Raw genomic sequence first — 20,804 nt, 5'->3', positions numbered from 1 at the left:
TAATTACTCAAAATTTCCAAATGCCGTACTTTTATTTCTTTATTTTTTTTTTTCGAAGTTGCAGCACGAGCATTATATATCCTCATAGAGTGGTCTTTTGTCATCCTTCCTTCAAAATTTGGTCCATCCAGCATCCATAGGACTGACACTAAAAGCAAAATTCCTTAATTACGCAAAAAATACGGACGACATATTTTTTTCTTTTCATACTTGCAACACTAGCATTAAATATCCTCATAAAATGGTCTATTGTCATACTACTTTCGAAACTTTGTCCATCCAGCATCCATAGGCTGACACTATAAGCTAAAATTCCTTAAATACGCAAAATTTATGAATGCCGTAATTTCATATTTTATTCCCTAAGTTGTGGCACGAGCATAACATATCCTCATAGAGTGGTCTTTTGTCACGCTTCCCTCCAAATGTGGTTAACCCTAATTATTTGAAGACACAATGTATAAATTTTACCTCCGCTAAAAGTACTACTGCTGTAGAGAAGAGGATCTACGAGAGGAGATAGCCACCATCACTGAAATAGCCCTGAAACATGACTACACAGAAGCACAACTTTCCACTTGGTGCAGTAAAGCTGAAATACAGGTCAGGCACTCTAACCAGCCACAATCAACCTCCAACAACCAACAAACACAAATGGTACTTCCTCTGCCACCTTGATTATCCAGGTGTATACAATGCAGAGTGCGAGTGCAATGCACATTACATTGGCAGATCCATCAGATCTGATGGATCTGCCATGCCAATGAAAGAATCCAACAGCACCTAACGGATGCAAAAAAAAGCCCAACCCACTACTGGTCTTGCCAAACACATCAAATACCATAGCCATAAAATTCAAAAGGTACAAGTCAAACACACTGCCCACACACTCGTAGACACCAAAATCAAGGAAACTCATGCCATAATGCACTTCCCGCATGAGCTGAACATCAATAGCGGACAGGCACACCACACTTAATTTCCCCTACAACAGTTAACACCGGGAAATAGCAATGACACAGGCACAGACGTACAGTTAGCAACAGCGCACGCAGTGGCTGCCGGAGAACTACAAACAAAAGATGCACGCCAAGCAACAGTACAGCGAGTTCCGAGGATGGTGGCAGTGGCCACTGAAATTAATAGAACAAAGAAGAAAAACAGTTTCGCGGATAAAGTGAGTACTAGTTTCTCCATATTTATATAGTACCGTGTCTCTTTTCACAATTCTAAATAAAGCACTTGTTGAAGACAAGAAAGGCTGGACTACAGCATTCATTTTTTAATTTTTTTTCTTTGGTCTGCAGTGTATTTATTCCCGAACCAAGTTGCCGAAAGAAAGGGGGAAGGATTATTGTTTTGTAAAGGACATACGACCAATATTTCCTATGCAGATAGCTGCATTAAAAAGAAGGCTGCCTCATGAAATTATTGCATAGCCCTGAACAACAGTTGCAGATTAAATGCAGATAGGAGATTAGCGACACCCCCCCCCCCCCCCCCTGTTCCTAACCCTATAACTGGGGTTGGCAAATTCTCCTTACTTCTTTCCTGGCAATCAAGAAGAAAGGAAAGTTTTCCAAGCAACTATCTCCCGTATACTAGGAAGGATTACGTAAAAGCGTCTGTAAAGAAGTGTGAATAGTGATTGAGCCATGTTCTCAGTTGTCCACATACAATTTTGTGGAGGAAGGGAGAACAAAGACACCTCAATCTTACTTTTAGAATGTGTTAAAAATCTAGAGAAAGCAGCATTAAGGTGGCATGGTGAATGAATGAGACTGCTGCAAAAACAAGGGTGAGGTTGCCTGACATAGGGAGCAGGCTTCTGGCAAATTTTGACATCAGCAGGATTTGGAAAATGTAAAAAAGGGGAAACGAGAGTTACAGTAAACATAAGATTGAGATAATGTTCAACATGGTTTTTGGAAAGGGAATTGGCTGAAGGAATGAAGTGGGTAAACCTTACTTGCACCCTTTCCACCTTCACTGTATATTTATCATGATTTTGTGAATTTACAATAATGATTTAGAACAGATCAGTGCAATACAGCAAACTTTGGTGCATATGTAGTACTCCTTTTCTTTTTTTGTGTACTTAATTTTATCATTTTAAATATCTTTCAATAATACATTTTCCTCAGTTATACATTTTATGGGGGACAGAAGGAAAAAAATGTATAACAGATTTCACTGTATAAAAAATTATATGCACAAAATATATTATGCAAATGTTTTGAAGAAAAGAAAAACCTATATATTTAACTAACTTATATTTCTTATTAGATAAAATACAGAACTTACCTATGTGTGGCTTACAAGATTCTTGTTCAAACTGACATTTCAGGTCCCAAAACATTGGTTTTAACAATAACCTTGCAAGCCCCATGTAACAAAAATCTGTATTTTATCTTTAATAATTAGCAACTGTGGCAACAGAAATGATTGCAACAACATTTCAGTGTTGCTTTTTCAAGATAATGCTGATTTTAATTTATACTTGCCTTGGAAAAGCACTGTATGAAATGCAGAAATGTCACCAAGAAGAGAAATTTATTGTTTGATAAGCATAATTACTGGAACAGGCAAGTTAAGAATAATTATTCCATGATTGTTTTGTACTAATTCACTGGTTGTATGTTTTTTTTCATTTATAAGTTGCAGACATTACATTAACCTGAAAACTATTTAGTACAACTGCAATATTGAGAGAAAAATACTTATACGAGACTGCGAACAGAACAAGGTTTTTATTCTGCCTTGTAATCAAAAAGGGATTTATCCAGAATCTCCCATTGGGGAGGAGGGTGGTGGAAGTGTAAATTTAGACCAAAATTATCATAAAGTGGGCCTTTGTAATATATATATATATATATATATAAGCAAGGAGGGCCAAAAGGGCTAAGTAAAAATCAAATAAGGTAAAAGGAAACACTCACCGGACAGTAGGAAAATTCAAAATTTTCGCTAATTTATAGCATCATCGGTGTGAGAAGAAACAGAAGACGGAAATATATATATATATATATATAAAAATCAAATAAGGTAAAAGGAAACACTCACCGGACAGTAAGAAAATTCAAAATTTTCGCTAATTTATAGCATCATCGGTGTGAGAAGAAACAGAAGACGGAACCGGAAGTTGGGGTCCTGCAGAGTTGCCAGGTCCCCATTGAAGAAGAAGCGGTGCGTAGAACGAAAAAAAACACTGTTTCGTCACCAGGCTCGTCGTAAACTGTGAGTGTGTAGGATGAGTTGGGAGGGAGGGCGGGAGGGTGGGTGAGGGTTGGGCATTACTGGGTGGCCTTGTTCAGGCCAGGTGGAGTGGTTGCACTCATGGCCGATATATAGGCCCTCTCCCATCTTTTGCGAACAGAGGTGTTGGCTGGTTGGGGTAGGAGGTGGATGATCGCTACCCGGAAGCAGTCGTTGAAACTGATGTTGTGGTGGTTGGTGTGGACGGCGACAGTGAAGTCCAGGTTGTGGGTGGAGGAGCGGTGGTTATTGATGCGGAGGTTGAGGGCCGTTGATGTTTCCCCCAGGTACATCCTCACCTGCAACATCTGTGGTGATTTTTACCTGGGGGAAACATCAACGGCCCTCAACCTCCGCATCAATAACCACCGCTCCTCCACCCACAACCTGGACTTCACTGTCGCCGTCCACACCAACCACCACAACATCAGTTTCAACGACTGCTTCCGGGTAGCGATCATCCACCTCCTACCCCAACCAGCCAACATCTCTGTTCGCAAAAGATGGGAGAGGGCCTATATATCGGCCATGAGTGCAACCACTCCACCTGGCCTGAACAAGGCCACCCAGTAATGCCCAACCCTCCCGCCCAACTCATCCTACACACTCACAGTTTACGACGAGCCTGGTGACGAAACAGTGTTTTTTTCGTTCTACGCACCGCTTCTTCTTCAATGGGGACCTGGCAACTCTGCAGGACCCCAACTTCCGGTTCCGTCTTCTGTTTCTTCTCACACCGATGATGCTATAAATTAGCGAAAATTTTGAATTTTCTTACTGTCCGGTGAGTGTTTCCTTTTACCTTATTTGATTTTTACTTAGCCCTTTTGGCCCTCCTTGCTTTTATCCATTATATATATATATATATATATATATATATACACATACACACACACACACACACACACACACACACAGGAATAGGGTTAGAAATGGTGCCAGAAGGGCGGATAAATACAAATAATGAAGGAGACAGTAAACACTTACCACACGAATAGAAATAATTCAATATTTTGCGATCTGAGTCGCATTTTCAAGAAGGTAGATAAAAGATCGACGACACTGTGAGTAGAGGCACAGAATACTGACCGTAGCGTCTCTACGGTCAGTGTTGCCAGAAACAGTTGAAAGGAAACACGAAATACTTTAGCCAGTGTTTACTGTAAGGTGGGTGGGTAGTTTCGGGGAGGAGAGGAAAGAGTTACTGGTTGGCTAGGTTGAGTCCGGGGGGTATAGTGGCGTGCATGCCTGCTATATAGGCCCTTTCCCATCGCCTGCGGAAAGATGTGTCAGAGCAGGGGGGGGTAAAAGGTGGATGATGGCAACTGTGAAATCGGAGTTTTGGGTGGAGGAACGGTGATTATTTATCCTTAGATTCAAGGGGGTGGAGGTTTCGCCTAGGTAGAAGTTGCCGCAGATTTGACAGATGAGGGTGTAAATTAGATTGGATGAGTGGCAGGTGCCCTTAGGGTGAAGGGTGAACTCACCTGCCGCTGTAGGGATCAGGAGGGTGGGGGAGGTGATGAGTATGGGGCAGGTCTTGCATCTGGGTTTGTTGCACCTGTGGGCTGGGGGAAGGGGTGGGGGTGTTTCGGACCAAGATGTTTTGGAGGTTGGGGGGGCGACGGAAGACGACCCTAGGTTTTTCCCGAAAGATGTCTCTGGTCTCGGGATCACTGTGCAGGATGGGGAGGAGGGAGTGGAGGGTATGTCTGATTTTCGTAATGTGAGGGTGGTATTGGGTGATCAGAGTTGGAGGGTTGGTTTTGGGTTGTTTGGTGCGGTTGTGGGAGTTAGCTCTAGTGATTTGTTTGTTGATGAGGGTGGAGGGGTAGCCACGGTTGGTTAGGGCTTGGTGCAGGCGTAGGTTGTAGTTTTGGCGGGATGAGGGGGATGAGTTGAGGCGCTGGCCTCTGAGGGCAAGGGAAAATGGGATGGCTTTTTTGGTGTGGTAGGGGTGTGAGCTGGAGTAGTGGAGATACTGGAGGTGGTTGGTTGGTTTGATATGTATGGATGTTTCCAAGTGGTCTCCCGCAATGTGGATGTCCACATCGAGGAAGGTCACTTGGTCTTTGGAGTGGAACCAGGTGAATTTGAGGGTGGTGAACTCATTTAGTCGGTTTAGGAATGTTGTGAGGGAGGGTTCGCCATGTGTCCAGAGGAGAAAAATGTCATCAATGAATCTTAGCCAGAGGAGTGGTTTCAGTTGCTGGGAGTCAAGGAATTCCTGTTCCAGCCTGCCCATGAACAGGTTGGCATAAGAGGGGGCCATGCGGGTACCCATAGCTGTGTCACGTATCTGCAGGTAATGTTGGTCACCGAAGCAGAAGTTGTTGCAGGTAAGTACAAGGTTGGCTAGTTGTATCAGGAAGTGAGTGCTGGGATTGTGGGGTTTGGGTCGGCTATTAAGGAATGATTCCGTGGCACGGAGGCCATGGGCATGGGGAATATTTGTGTAAAGGGATGTGACATCAACTGTTGTGAGGATGGTGTTGGGTGGTAGGGATGGTAAGTTTTGGACGATGTTGAGGAAGTGGTTGGTGTCACGGAGGTAGGAGGGCAGGGCTTGGACGAGGGGTTGGAGGTGAGAGTCAAGAAAGGCTGATATGCGTTCAGTGGGTGAATTGTAGCTGGACACAATGGGTCTCCCGGGGTTGTTAGGTTTGTGAATTTTCGGGAGGAGGTAGAAAGTGGGGATGCGGGGGTTGTCAGGTATGAGTGAGGAGATGGTGGAATTGGATAGGCCTTCAGGAGAGGACAAAATCCCGAATTTTGTCTAGGTGTGTGGTAGATGAATCAACCGTGGTGGGCTTGTAGGTCGATGAATCAGAGAGTTGACGGGAGAGTTGACGCCACGTAGTCAGAGGAGTTCATGACTACTGTGGTGGACCCTTTATCAGCGGGGAGGATTTTGATGTCTGGGTTGTTGCGGAGGGACCGGAGGGCTTGGTGCTGGGCTGGGGTTAGATTGTGGTGGGAAGAAGGGTTTTGGAGGTATGTACTGTCGGAAACATTGTTGACAACAGAGGTGATGTATCTTTCGAGGGGGTGGTTGTTGGAAAGGGAGGGGGGATCATATATATATAAGAGGGGTGTCGATAAATCATAGGTCAAACTTTTTGTGCACTACAAAAGCTTCCTATTAAAATGTTTGAAATCATGAAATCAACAATTTTGCAACCAAGTAGTTATAACAGAATGTTATTAAATCATTTACATTTTTAGCTTTTATACAAAATCAACTTTGCATTTAATCATAACACAATTTACATGTATATAAAAATAATAACAGTTGCAGCAACATACAAACTTATGAAGATGCTTACTGAGAGTCAACTAAATTCACAGAAGTGTATTGTAACAACCTAGTAGATTACATCAATGATTAAAATGGCATTTTCACAAATTGATTAAATTAATTTTTACAGAATTAAAATAATGGTATGTAACACTACTTTTTTTTTTACCAAAGTTCATTCAATGAAAATATACATGTGAGAAAATACAAAACAATTTACTTAAAAAAAGTATAGTCTAGTTTCACGTTATAATTCAGCCTAATGAACTAATTACATAGTACTGGACATAAGAAATCACATTCTCGATAACGCTGCTCTATATACTTAAAATAAAATACCATGGTGCAATTTATATTAGTCATTGTGATGTGCTCGCTAAATCAGCTTTTCACAGAATGTTTTGTAAAAACAAAACCATGTATAAAATTCTATCTTTGGAACACTTAAACACACTCATATCAGGAAACAAAGAACAGAACTGTTCTTAATTTAGCGGTAAGTAGAACATGCAAAAATTCTACAAATTTTATTATGGTGAGGGCTTCATATTTGCAGAATATTATTTTGAAGAATATTTCCCAGGATATGCAGGTTCCAGCACCTGTTGTATCTTTATTTATCTTAAAGTGAACAACACACTTTTGCTTGAAGTATAACCTATGGCCATGAAAAGTGTGTATTTTATGGATATAGAGAATGCTGCAGATGATATGTAATCTGGTTCTTTGAAACAGGTTATTGGTTGGTTGCTATTGAGTATGTCCTGATTACAGGTCTGAGGCAAGATCAATCTTGTTTTTTCTTCAGACATTTTAAACTGGCATATGTCCACATACTAGCACAATCTTCCATCACAACACTGAACTATTGCCTGAAGAATTATATTACTGAAGAAGTAATGGGCCACAACCCACATCCATGTTGTCAGTCTATGCATAAACGGTGAATTAATTGACTGGCAAAGATAGGGTTAAATATGTCACTTGTGTTAATCTCTCTTTCACACTGCCCACCCCACCCCCCCCCCCTCTCAGAAAAGTAGTCAGTAGGGCAGATATCAAAATTGAAAGGAAAATACACACTCTCTCCAAACAAAATGAATCTTTTAATATTCCTGGTGACAAGCATGCACCCACAAAATGTGTCTTAGAGTAGAATTACCAAAAAATAATGAAATGCAGTTCCAAATTTTTCACAAAATTACATTCCATTCCATCATACCATGACATCAGAAACTTCCTAAACCAAACCTTTTCCCAGATGCTGGACTGGAAGGAGGATAATTCCCTCATGAACCAGGTTACTGGATTCAGTAGTACTTGGTACCCACTGTAGCCTTAAGAAAGTTGTCAATTTTGCGTTACAATTTATATTGTAAAATGCTCATAGAAATGCATAATATGAGACTAAAATATGCATCAATGTTTACTTGTTTTTAGATATCTCTAACCCAGATACACTGTATGTACATACATAAACAATTTATAGTTTACAATATGCCAAATTATCAGAAGAAATAATTGCTTCTAATCACTGTATTTACAAAATCCACCACTCGGCCTATCACATATGACAACGACCAAACTGAAACGTAACTGCATGTTGGTAAGACTGAATTCACATCCGTCACGTACTTAGAAGAACACACAACAGACCCGTATAAAGTCTCCAAATGGCTATGGCACTGTCTCGGCCTTTGCACAGCCTTTTTTCAGTGTGAAATTCTCACTGGTTGATGTTTACAACTAGCTCTTCTTTGACGGCTTTGCTATTAGCTGCTGCTCCCTTTGCAGTTCTCGTTCTCTTTGCTGTTCCTTCTGTAACGCCTCCTTCTGTTTCTGAGCCTGTAGTTTCAAAGCCCTTTTCTGGAAGACAGTGTAACAACTCAAGTCACATTCACTGTACATTGGTTGAAAAATGTATGTATATTGTGCAAATTTTATTGTTTTATGTACTAATGAGTGTAATACCAAGAGCACACTTCAAATAAAAAGCGAGAAATCATTCCTTCATAGCTTGTGCAGCAACTTTAGTGGTTAAGTATGTTCGACTGTTCAACATGTGACCACACAACTGAGGGTTCCAGGTTTAGGTCTTGGCCAGAGCATGTGCAGTTCTTTGTGAGTGACCCATTCATTGCAATCACTAGGGCTAAGATTTTCATGACTTAGCATATATATATATTTTAATAAGGGTGATGTTTTCCCTAAATATGTAGAAATTCATATTATGAAGAAACTAATTAAATTAGGGTGCTTCTTAAGGGCATATTTTGCCATTTATTTATTGAAATTTCCAGTACAGCAGAAGCCATTTTAAACCAGAAAGAAACAACAGTAAAACAATAGACTAAGATTAAAAACACAAAAGAAAGCATAACATAAAATAAACAAAAATAAAAAAGCCAAAAAAGTACCAAGGTAAATAGATCAGTTTCACAAAAGCATTACTTATGTACAATGTTTTCTATGTTGCTGATAAAAAATGAATATGAAGTGAATATATCTAGGTGGTTTGAGATTATATTGAACTAATTCGGTAGCCTATGGAATAGTGAACGTTGTATGAGTGAGAGCCTGGGAGCTGTAGTGTGGGAAGTTTCCTTGCTCCGTGTTTTATGCGTAGGCACTCTGAGTGAAAGTTCGTGGAGTGGGATGCTGCATCTTAAGTTTCCATTTATGATATTATATAGCAATTTCATATCTGCAATGTATCTACGAGTTTCTGGAGTATTAATATGCAGATTTACAAGCAGATCTTAGGAAGGTGTCTCAGAGCAGGCACTCTATATCGAACGATGGAGAGGAAAAAGCTGAGAACACTGTCGATCTTGCAGGTATGAGAATGGCCAGTCATGTTCCAGATTGGTGAACAATATTCTAGAATGGGGGGCACAAATGTCTTGAAGTAATGATAGACATGATAGAGCATATTTTGATGAATTTTCGGTCATATTCAGCATATTTTCGCTTTTTCAAGAAATATACAGTCATTTTCAAAGTGGATTTGTTCTTACTCCCAAGTTCACTTGTTTTTTTTTTTTTTTACTGCAACTCAGGGCCCATAAAGTGAACTAAGAATAGTACGAATGTGAAAATATCTCTGCATTTAGATACTATTGATTTGGTATTTTTAAGTCCACATTATGCACAGTATGGCTAATCGGGACTGGACCTACAGTTTAAAGTGGGATCCGAACCACTTGTGCCTCCACCGGGTATCGAACCCGGGGCCCCTTGATTACAAGGCGACGACGCTACCACTGCACCATGGGGGAGGCCCGGCATTTAGATATTGACAGTCCAGTTATAAGGGTATATTTTTCAAATTATAGTGCATCTTTTGTACAATTTTAGGTCATAAATCATCATTTCAACATAATGTAACATTCTGCCAGAAGTGGATGAAAAGCAATAAAAGCAATACAAATTCATCATGATACAGCCAGCAGCAAAGATGAAAATATGCAAATTGTCCATCACAATCTTTATTCTCTCATATTTTAAATCTTGGGTGCTTTTAAAGAATGGAAATTTGCATGTCATAAAGCAAAGTGAAGGATGGGCAATTCCTGCCATTATCTTTGCTGTCAAGTGCACATGCACTAGTATAATTTAATTTATTAGGATGTCGAATTTTAGTAGAAAAATCAAATGTCCTTGTAAGTCCGAGGGGGAAATATTTTTCTTGTATGTAGAACTATTTCTCTTCTAGTTTTATGGTTGTTACAATCATGCAAATAAATTTTGATATCTTTTATAAATAAACACATTTGTAAAAAAATACATTACAACCACAAGAAAGTAGTGAATTTATGAGATTCTCCTTTATGGTATACATTACTTGTTAGTATTAGGATCTAGAAAAAATCTGTGACATTATTTATTACACCTTTATTAAAATTATATGAAGCCAAATATCAAAATATCTTCATGCAACAAAATCTACTAGTAACCTAAATTGGTGAAAATCAAAATCTCACTACCTAATAAAAATAATGTAAAATGCTTTTAAACACCATGTCTTACTTTGAGTTTAGAAGATCTCTCGTACATGTGAGCCATATCTTTCTTAATGGTTAGAAGTTTACCCTGGTAGACTTTTACTTGTGTGAACTGTAATGATAATGAAAACCTGGATTAAAAAAAGAACCTGAATCATCCAAGCTCTGTTGATATTTAAGTACTATGAGACTGTAAATACCAGAGATTCCCATAGAAAAAAATGTGACAATGGATTTTAACAGTAGCTCTCAGGAAATTCTACACAAATGTGAGTGGTCATATGACCTCTTTTGCATTAAAAATTCCATAGGTGATTTCAAAATGGCAGAGCTGTATGTAACATGCATCGTAGGTCCACCTATTGACATAACGCACAACAGTAATGATTAATTAATACCATGCTACACATTCTATGAGTATTTGGATTGTGCATGCATGTGGATAATTTGCAGAGCCATGAATGAAGATAAATAGAAATTCATTTTTCTGAAAATTTTACATAATGTAAATAGGCACATGACCACCTTTTTACATTTCAAATTCTAAAACTGAATTTCAGATAGGGGAAATGGTATTGTAACCTAAATCAACAATACATCCATTGTTATAATGCATAATGATAACACCTTGATAATATTCACTATGCATTTAAAACATATTTGATTAAACATTGGGGAACAAGATGACATCACCAATAACAAACTTATTACATAATAAATAAAAGTCATTAAGCCATCACTTAACATAACAACATTCATTTAATTGTGTAAACCTACACACAACTCATCACAACAATATTAACATACAGAGGCTGTTCAGCGTATGTTTGACCAAACGCGATTCCCTCCCCCTGCGCTCAGAATGAACTCGCCCAACCTTGATCGGGCACATTTGTCAGTGTAGTGTGTGAGCTGTAAAAGAGTGGTTGTGTTCTCTCACCGGGACCAAAATCCAGCCCAAACTGAGCTGCTTTTGGGAGGAGAAAGTTGTATAACTTTTCCAAGTGTTTGTGTTTTCTCGCTTGGCCGAAAATGCTGCCAAAACAGTCGCTTTTGGGAGCGTTATGTTGTAGCCCTTTACAACGCAAAGTTCAGTGTGTCAATGATCAGGAAGTAGTGTAAGAGCAACAATTGTGATGTTAGTTTGACTTTAATAATCAAGAATGTGATCGGCAAGTATAAGGATTGCAAGGCCCCAGCGTTCGGTTCTGCAACAATGGGGATAAGAACACAGCCGTGCACACAAGCCACCATCAGTATGCAGGCGAAACTTCGCAGAATGACCATGCAAGAGAATCCACCGACACAAAGACAGATGGTGAATCTTCTAAATATGTCTTTGGAAACTGTTAACCGCATCTTGCCCCTGCATACTAGTGGTGGCTTGTGTGCACGGCCGTGTTCTCATCCCCATTGTTGCAGAACAAACGCTGGGGCCATGCAATCCTTATACTTGCCGATCACATTCTTGAATAAAGTCGAACTAACGTCACAATCGTTGCTCTTACACTACTTCCTGATCATTGACACACTGAACTTTGCGTCGTAAAGGGATACAATATAACCTTGCCAAAGCGACTCAGTTTTGGCGGCATTTTCGGCCAAGCGAGAAAACACAACCACTTGGAAAAGTTACGCAACGTACTCCTCCCAAAAGCAGCTCAGTTTGGGCTGGATTTTCGGCCCAGTGAGAAAACACAACCACTCTTTTACAGCTCACACACTACACTGACAAACATGCCCGACCAAGATTGTACAAGTTCATTCTGAGCGCAGGGGGAAGGAATCACGTTTGGTCAAACATACACTGAACAGCCTCTGTATTCATGTATACTTTTCGTCTATCTTTGTACATCCATATAACAAAATCGTGTAGTCATGGCAGCCAACACAGAATATATATTTGGTTACCTTTTATAAACTGAACCTATCAATTGGCTCTGCCTGTGTAAGATGGTAACTTCCCCATCATCTTCAAATAAACTATTACCACCATGTTTGTTTATTTTTACACTTTGTTAATCATTGTTGGTGGGATATTTCTAAATGTCTTACTGTGTCAGTTTCCTTTTATGTTAACACTTACCATATCTTGAAGGTTGTAATTAGCTTGTGCCTCCACAAACCTCCCGTTCTCCTTCTCAAGCTGTTCTATTACTGTTTCTTGTTTCTTGCTGGTAAAATATACAAAAATAAATAAATAAACCATCCATCAAATTCTCTTCAGTTCCTACTTTCTCTTTAATTGTTGCCTAATACAACTATACTTTAATTGAAATTAGCTTACTAATCACAGGACTGAATGTCAATGTGTGTTGCAAACAGGGACAATAGTCTAATCTCGTATACCTGTCCACACATTGGAATCCTGGCAAAGCTAATTCTATTATTTGGTTAAACAAACTACTCTTCCCCTTTTGTGAAATCACATACAGATGCTTTATTCAAAGAAAATAATAATTTTATGTCACACTGCCTATTCAAAATAAACAGAGTAATCTATAAACTGCAGGAGCATAATCAGGTTAGAGCAGTGAACATCCTCCCCCCCAAAAAAAATAATACCTTCACTTTTTTTAATATTTTTCACTATGGGAATGGTATATGACCTCTAAAAAAGGTCAACAGTTTTGGATGTTCTTGTTTTCACATGTAAATTTTGCACAGAGTTTGCTGTGTAAGTTGCTCCAAGTGAACCAACTGTATTGTCCCTCAGGAAACAACTGGGAACAACTGCTCCCTCCTGTTCAAATCTGGACCACCATGCTCCAACAAATATGGCATGCCATGTACAACTGGGATCACATGGAGGATATTTCAATATTAATGTGTCAAATCTGACTCTCCAGATATTATAGCAACGTTCAAAAACAATTCCTTGTGTTTTCAGTTTCAATAAAAATTATTGAATTTAAGGTTTATGATGAACTGTTTAGTTTATAAGCACTGCTTTTTTTTGTGTATACCAACATTTCAGAAACTTTTCGAGGGTAGTGTGTTGTACTTTGCTTTCATTGTTATCTAGATAGGCTTATGTAGTCACAAAACTATTGCAATCATCTAGACAGCAGTGAAAGTAAACCCCACAGAGATTCACATGAAAACTCTAGATGGAATTCTAAGCAGAGGTAGTTTTTTTTTAGAATTTGGAATATCATAGCACTTTTTCGAAAGGAGATGAAATTTCGTAAAAGGCTTCACTGGCATTGACCAAAAGTCCAAATGAGTCTTAAGCCACATGAAAATTAACCAAAATACAAATCACTGTTTGGAAATGCTCCAAAGTAGTTTAAAATCTCTTTCACGAATCTCATTACCAATCATCATCACCTGTAATCCCAGCCACCTACCATGCACATCCTGTACCTAGTCCACTGTTTACCACTTTATATCTAGTGAAGCTAATTAGAATTCAACCATGGTAACTTCAAACTGAAGCAATGTTTTTTGAGAGGACAATACTATTATGGGGGAAAATGTGCCTCGTTTGCCCCCTCCCTCCTGGAAAAAAATCTTGCGGAACTCCATGTATTCAACCTACAGTTGAAAGTCGTATCCAAACCATTGAGCATTGCCTCCGTTGGGAATTAAACCTAGGACTTCTTGTTTAAAGGCAACGGTGTTAGGGACTATGTTATCAGAAAGGCACGTGCATGTGTAGAAGTGGAGAGAAATATAAGCCTACTCACGTAAGTTCACCTAGCTGGCATTTCATCTTTCTCAAGTGTGGTTCATATAGCGACAAAAGTCCTTCAGCCAATTTGTCCACTGCTTCATTATGTTGCTCTTGATTCACTGTGGTGCTGCAGGAAATGTAATAACAGATGAACGCACCGAAAACACCAATCTACTTTATGATTAAGTACAAAAACAATATTTCACTCGGGCTGAGCTGATACCTATGTATCAGTATCGGAAATATCAGTTGGATTTTGTTTTCCAATACTGACTGATATTTCTGGCATTTTAATCGTTCTCAGGATATGCAAAATTTGAAGTTTGAATTGATTATATATACCAATATTATATGAAAAAAAATGCAATTACATAACAGGTATTTTCTATATTCTGATTTAATATTGAATATTTAAAGCAATACTCTGGTAAATTGATGCTCATAATATTAATGAATATTTTGAACCACTTTTAATTGTTACAATTTTCAAGCATTGGTATCGGTTCAAAATGGTAACGGTTCAGCCCTACTTTTCACCCAACTCAATTGCAACACGTTTGAATGTACTTCTTTGAAACGCAACCATGGCACATGAATGTATGAATCATTTGAAAATTTTCCTTTAAGGAGGAAACTATAACAGCGAAGCTAGCATACCTGTTAATTGGGACCTTCTCGCATGGACTTCCTTTGTCTACATGCTGAGCAGATAAAATATCAGTCTGATCACCCATTGCTGAAAAAATTAAATTACATTAAACATTAATATAGGAAACTGTGTAATTAAATGAGAATTTTTAGACTGATTTAACAATGACTATTTGCAAGTCACACAATATGGGTCCAGGGTCATTAGAAATAAATATAAATCAGGACTCGTGAATTAAAACAATGAACTTGTCTTCCAGAGGTGACCTGGAATTCTCAATACTTACGATTAAGACCAAGGCTGTAGATTAAGGTGGCCCAGATGTCCTGTATTAGCTGGGACAATACTTTCTTTTAGTCTGTCCCAATTTTTTCAAAGATCAAATGTGACACTAAAATGTCCCTTTTTGTGACGATGACTTATCGGCATACAATAACTGCAATAATACCCAATTTTCTTGTTTTAACCATAGAACACTAGTATACACACAATTTACGTCTGGTTTGCCTTTGATTCCCTTCCCTACCTCCAACCTCTCACTTACTCACTCCTCCATCTAGTAGTGTCTTGAACAGTCTTTCGGTCATTAGGCAGCACTGTGGTAAGGAGGGTGCAAGCGCTAATCATCTTGATTTTGCTTGTTATGGTGTGCACCGTACGTCAATTTTATGTAGCTCTAGTAAAACAAGAAAAATCGTTCATGCTTAGATGCTGCTAGTAATACATGTACCGAACATGTGTACGAGACTACCGACATCTGATAGAATCTACGAAGTGTTGGTGAGTTGTGAAGAAGATCAGCTGGAGGAACAGAGTGAAGAAAGTATTTTAGAAGTTGAGGAATATAACTTCAGTGATTACGATAGCGATGATGACCCAGAGTATGTTCCTGATGAAACTGACTTAGTGCAACAAATGTGTGAAGAGATCCAAGAAACAGAGGTTTGTGGGGAAACATCAAAGGCACAGGGTAGGGAACAGAAGAGAAGGCAGACCTCATAAGACCTGTGGATTCGACTGTGGATAGTAGTAATATTTTAAAGGGAAAAAATATAGACTAGCAGTCACTATTTTCTTCTAAGATGTTTTTTAAACTACCTTCGTTCCTCATTTACAGTGTTATGATTGTTGTTATATTTTGTTTTTCATTGTTTGAACATTTCACATTTACTCTTAATGTATGTACAAGCTTGTCAATCAATAAACATTCTATGATTAAAAGAACAATGTATACACATTTTAAAATGAAGAATAACACCAATACGAGGAAAATAAACAAAATAATGTTAAAAAAGAATAGTCATTTCATTTTTATTATGTAGAGTTTGTGTTAAAAATCATTTGTTGCGTGTACGTACAATTTACGTAGCGGTAATTATACTGTAATATGGAAACACACTAGTGTTAAAAATCTGACCTTACTGTAGATATGTGATAAGCAGACTCAAAATGATAACAGACAACACAAAACCTACCCAAGTTCAGGTGGCAGAGCTTTGTTTGCCTGTAAGAATGCAGTTTCTAAGGCATACTATTGGATGAGGTGCCTTCCAAGATAAGTCACCCTCCTCCTTTTCAGAAAGTTACATAAAAATATTGGCTCCGTGCTGATATCTTACACTCTCGATTTTGCAAACATTTCAAATATTTTAGTCAAATAAATAAGTTTCTTGTAACAAAGGGTGTTTCTAAATAGCGAGGAAGGTATTTTTTTTTATATTATATTTATATTATATAATTTATCTCTTTTGACCGAATCATATGCTTTTTTGAAATCAATGAATAGCTGATGGACATTTTGATTATATTCCCACTTTTTTTCAAGTGTCTGTCTGATGTGAAAAAATTGATCTGTAGTTGATCTGTTACGTTTAAATCCACATCGATAATCACCTATAATTTTATTAGCATATGTGGTTAGTCTTGTTAAAAGAATGTTAGATAATATTTTATATGTTGTTGAGAGTAGAGAAATTCCACGGTAATTATTGCAGTTCATTTTATCACCTTTTTTAAACACAGGAACAATTATGGATTCTTTCCACTGTTGAGGGATTTCTTCTTTATTCCATATTAAACAAATTAATTTATGAATTTGACGTGTTAATGAATTTCTACCATATTTAATTAACTCAGCTGGGGAAGGTGCTTTGTTATTCTTTAGCCTTTTAATAGCATCTTTAACTTCAGTCAAGTTAGGTTCTGGAACTAAAGGTTCTGCTGTGTGTACTTCAGTTACTTCTGATTTATCTCCTACATGGACATTTAAAAGGTAATTAAAGTAGTTCTTCCATCTATTTAGAATATAGCTTGGGTCAGCTAGAAAATCACCGTCTTTATCTTTTATCAAGTTTACTTTAGGTTGCCACCCCTTTCTAAACTCATTTACACCTTTATATAAATCTCTGATATTTTTATTTTTGCTGTTTGTTTCAATTTCGTTAATTTTGCTTTTCAAGTAATCTCTTTTTTTACTTCTAAATGTGCGGTTAACTTCTCGCTTTATTCTATTATAATTGTTTAGATTTGTATCATCATAGTTATTTAACCACCTAAGTCTAGCCTGATTTCTTATTTCTATTAGATTATGACATTCATTATCAAACCATGGCTTACTTTTTCTCGGTTTATGGTATCCTATACTTTCTTCAGCTGCTGATTCTATTGCATTACGTATGTGCTCCCAATTCTTATTTACGTCTGTTCCATTCATATTTTCATCATCATTTAAATCCTGCAAAACATCAAATCTATTTGGACAGTTTAATTTGGTAATCTTTCTTAATTCTTTCATCAGTAAACTTTCCTGTATCAAATTTTAGAACATTTAGATTTTGTTGCTTATGATTTATCACTGAGTCTTTCTCTTAATTTAGCAATTACTAAATAATGGTCACTGGCACAGTCAGCACCTCTATGTGTACGAACGTCTATTATACTACTATGCCTTCTCTTATCAATGAGAATATGATCTATCTGATTATGAGTTTTACCATCTGGAGAAGACCAGGTATATTTATGGATATCCTTATGTTTAAAAGTGGTACTTTTCACAATTAAATTCTTTGAGGTTGCAAAAGTAATCAATCTTATACCATTATCATTACTTAATTCATGAAGACTTTCTTTACCAATCGTGGGTTTAAATGTCTCTTCTTTGCCAATCTGTGCATTACAGTCACCTAACAGAATTTTCATATCATACTGAGAAAATTTATCAAAGACCTGTTCTAACTCTGTATAAAAATCATCTTTAGTATTATCATCTTTATCTTCCGTTGGTGCATGTATGTTTATTAAAATAATTTTACACCACCTACCCTGTAAAACAGCATATGATATCCTATCATTAATAAATTCTACTGTTTTAAGAGCAGAGATAATTCTATTATTTATGAAAAAGCCTGTTCCAAAATTATGATTTTCAGTACCACCATAGAAAAAAGTATAATTTTTAGATTTACAATTCCCTTCTCCTGGCCACCTAACTTCCTGGACAGCTACTACATCTAATTTATACTTAACTATCTCATTAACTGTACACTGAAATGCCCCAGGCCGGTAAAGGCTCAGAACATTCCAGGTGCCTTATTTTAATATCCTTATTCCTAATGTAGATCTTAACCTTAGTCCAGGGACTAACTTACTTTTTATTAATATTGAAGTTCTATACATTTTCTTCTTGTTATGATTGACTTGTGCAATGGGATAATCTGCAATGTGTTCTTTGTATGACGTATTGGCGGGTTGGAGATTTGAGACAATTATTCAACATATTGTTGAACGGTATCCTCAGCGTGTGTAAATATGTTATCTTGTGGAACATCGTGCACATTTCTCTTCGAACCTGCGGGCCAGAAAAGGGGAGGGTTGTATTTTCTGAATGACTTGTGGGATGGGATAATTTGCAACGGTAACGGTTCCGATTGTTTTATGATTTCTCCTAGCACAAAGACTAATTATCGTAGAATTTTAGAAATCATTGTCACACAAAATTTGAACCTTCCTTAAAGTAATGAGCGCTGTTTGGACTCGAAAAAAAGTTATTTATGTTGAAAAAACAACTTGAAAATTACCATACGCACTTCTCATGGACAAGATATTCTCAGTCGACAACAGACAGTAAATATCGTAGAAGCATGGGAGTAAATCGGAACCTGCATTTAGGGACTTTATTTTAATGCTAAGGGAACCTAACCTGCCTAACCTAACCATGATAGCATATATTGATCAAAATGTTAAGTGATCGCTAAAACTCCGCAGTATGTGTTAACAGACATAAATTGAAATTGAACCATGTAAAAATTGCATTCGTACCATGATGAAATCGCAATTAAACAAAAGGAACTTGGGCTAGGCGGGGCCTCGGTAGCGGTAGAAGGCGGTAGGTCAATTACCCCATAGGCAGAGCCAGGAATCGGTGGCAAATTTGAACACAGCAACCACCTCGCAACTTCAATCGGCTGCACAGTCGTTAATATTTCCGTGCTCCAGAATTTTATTATTCACAATTAGCAGCACATAATCTACTTAAAAAAAAAAAAATCACCTGCGAAATCGAGGGTTTAAGATTTCGGCACGGACCCACCAATTCTCCAACTATGATCTCGTGAAGTGCTGAGTACAGTTCGATTTGGTAGTTTTAAAAGACTAAAGTTTAATCTATTAATTGAAGATTTTGGATTACAAGCTGAAAGAAACACTTAAACAAACTCCCATGGGGAATTTACAGTAACAGTTAGTTATATCGGAGACACTTTTCTTCAAATTTACAGGAGAAACTACTTACGGAAATCAGTTTCTGTAGCATTGTCGAAGTTCTTTGAGGTATATTCTTTCATCTCTCAATCTATTTCAGCCGGAAATCAATTTCCGTTGCTTCAATTTAAGCGAAAACGTAACCACACCGTTTTTGAACTATGTTTGCCTAACCTAACCTTCTGTGAATGGTCAGTGTGGCTATTCATGGATGGTTATACGATCCCAAATTGTTTTTGGGGCTATGCGTGAATGGTTTTTGGGGCTATCCGTGAATAGTTTGTGGGGCTCGCAGCATGGCGTGTGTTCCGTAACACTTAGGGAAATTGCTTATTTTAGTGTAAAAAATGTTTCTAATCGTGTGAAAACCTTAATGGCACCTTCAAATATGTTCCGCAATACACAATTGGTAAGTCCGAACCATGCGAAACACAAAATATCCGATTTTAATGTGTCTCCGATATAACAAACTCATACCGAATTTTCTACGTTTAGATAAGTAGTTATTATTATTATATTAGCGTACACGATATATATCAGCATAATTCTAAATTACGAAATAAAACTTCCCCGCTGACTCTCATTCTAGGCATTAGACTTAATTATCTTTTAAATTGTACTTGAACTCTCTCAATTATTCTTTAACTAAACATTTTTTCAGTTATAACTTTCAAACTTATGGATTTTTGCTGAACAAAAAAATAGGTAAATATCTCCAATAAAAACTAACCTCATGTAGCTTTATTTGTCATCTGACTCTTGCAGACGTTAACTCGTGAATGTACTAGTGAAATCAGTTTTGATGCATTCCTTCCTGCCGTAGATAAAAGACGTGTGGCATTATCTTCTACAAGTAGGGATATTCGGCCAACGGATCATATTGGTGTGATTATTATCTTTTACGGAAATATTTATAATTTCAGGAACTTTCACTTTTTTAAATAAAAAGCTGGGGGAGCGCGAGAAAGGAAAAGTTCGCCATTTTCCAGCTAAAGAGGGCAGTTTTCAGGACAAAAATTCCTAGAAATTCTCAGACACTGCGAAAATTTCAAACTCTACACAATATTCCCCACAAGTGATTATTTTTATATTTATGTAGGGGTTGAGGGATCCCTAAAAGTAGATAACGGGAATGTGGTTACAGCCATAAGTCGAAATGTTGAA

At 37.7% G+C, this 20,804-nt stretch overlaps 1 protein-coding gene across 3 annotated transcripts; it reads right to left on the bottom strand.

The window, feature by feature from the left end:
* Window positions 1-6,361: 6,361 nt before the first annotated feature.
* Window positions 6,362-20,458, bottom strand: Pldn (biogenesis of lysosomal organelles complex 1 subunit pallidin). Of its 3 annotated transcripts, none has more exons than XM_083136437.1 (6): window positions 20,167-20,316; window positions 14,891-14,969; window positions 14,247-14,360; window positions 12,644-12,731; window positions 10,583-10,669; window positions 6,362-8,419 (listed from the first exon to the last, which is right to left on the bottom strand). In XM_083136437.1, the coding sequence occupies exons 2-6, from the start codon at window positions 14,965-14,967 to the stop codon at window positions 8,300-8,302; spliced, it is 486 nt and encodes a 161-aa protein (XP_082992563.1). In that variant the 5' UTR covers window positions 14,968-14,969; window positions 20,167-20,316; the 3' UTR covers window positions 6,362-8,299. The 3 variants fall into 3 exon arrangements, with proteins under 3 accessions (XP_082992563.1, XP_082992546.1, XP_082992554.1); XM_083136420.1 differs by lacking the exon at window positions 20,167-20,316 and adding an exon at window positions 18,530-18,572; XM_083136428.1 differs by lacking the exon at window positions 20,167-20,316 and adding an exon at window positions 20,371-20,458 and having other exon boundaries at window positions 6,363-8,419.
* Window positions 20,459-20,804: the final 346 nt, after the last annotated feature.

This window comes from Lepisma saccharinum, chromosome 1, assembly GCF_977018435.1.
Source record: "Lepisma saccharinum chromosome 1, izLepSacc3.1, whole genome shotgun sequence".
In the NCBI taxonomy this organism is placed as follows: Eukaryota; Metazoa; Arthropoda; class Insecta; order Zygentoma; family Lepismatidae; genus Lepisma; species Lepisma saccharinum.
Note: the sequence above shows the minus strand (reverse complement) of the source record. Positions and strands in the feature narration are given on the sequence as shown.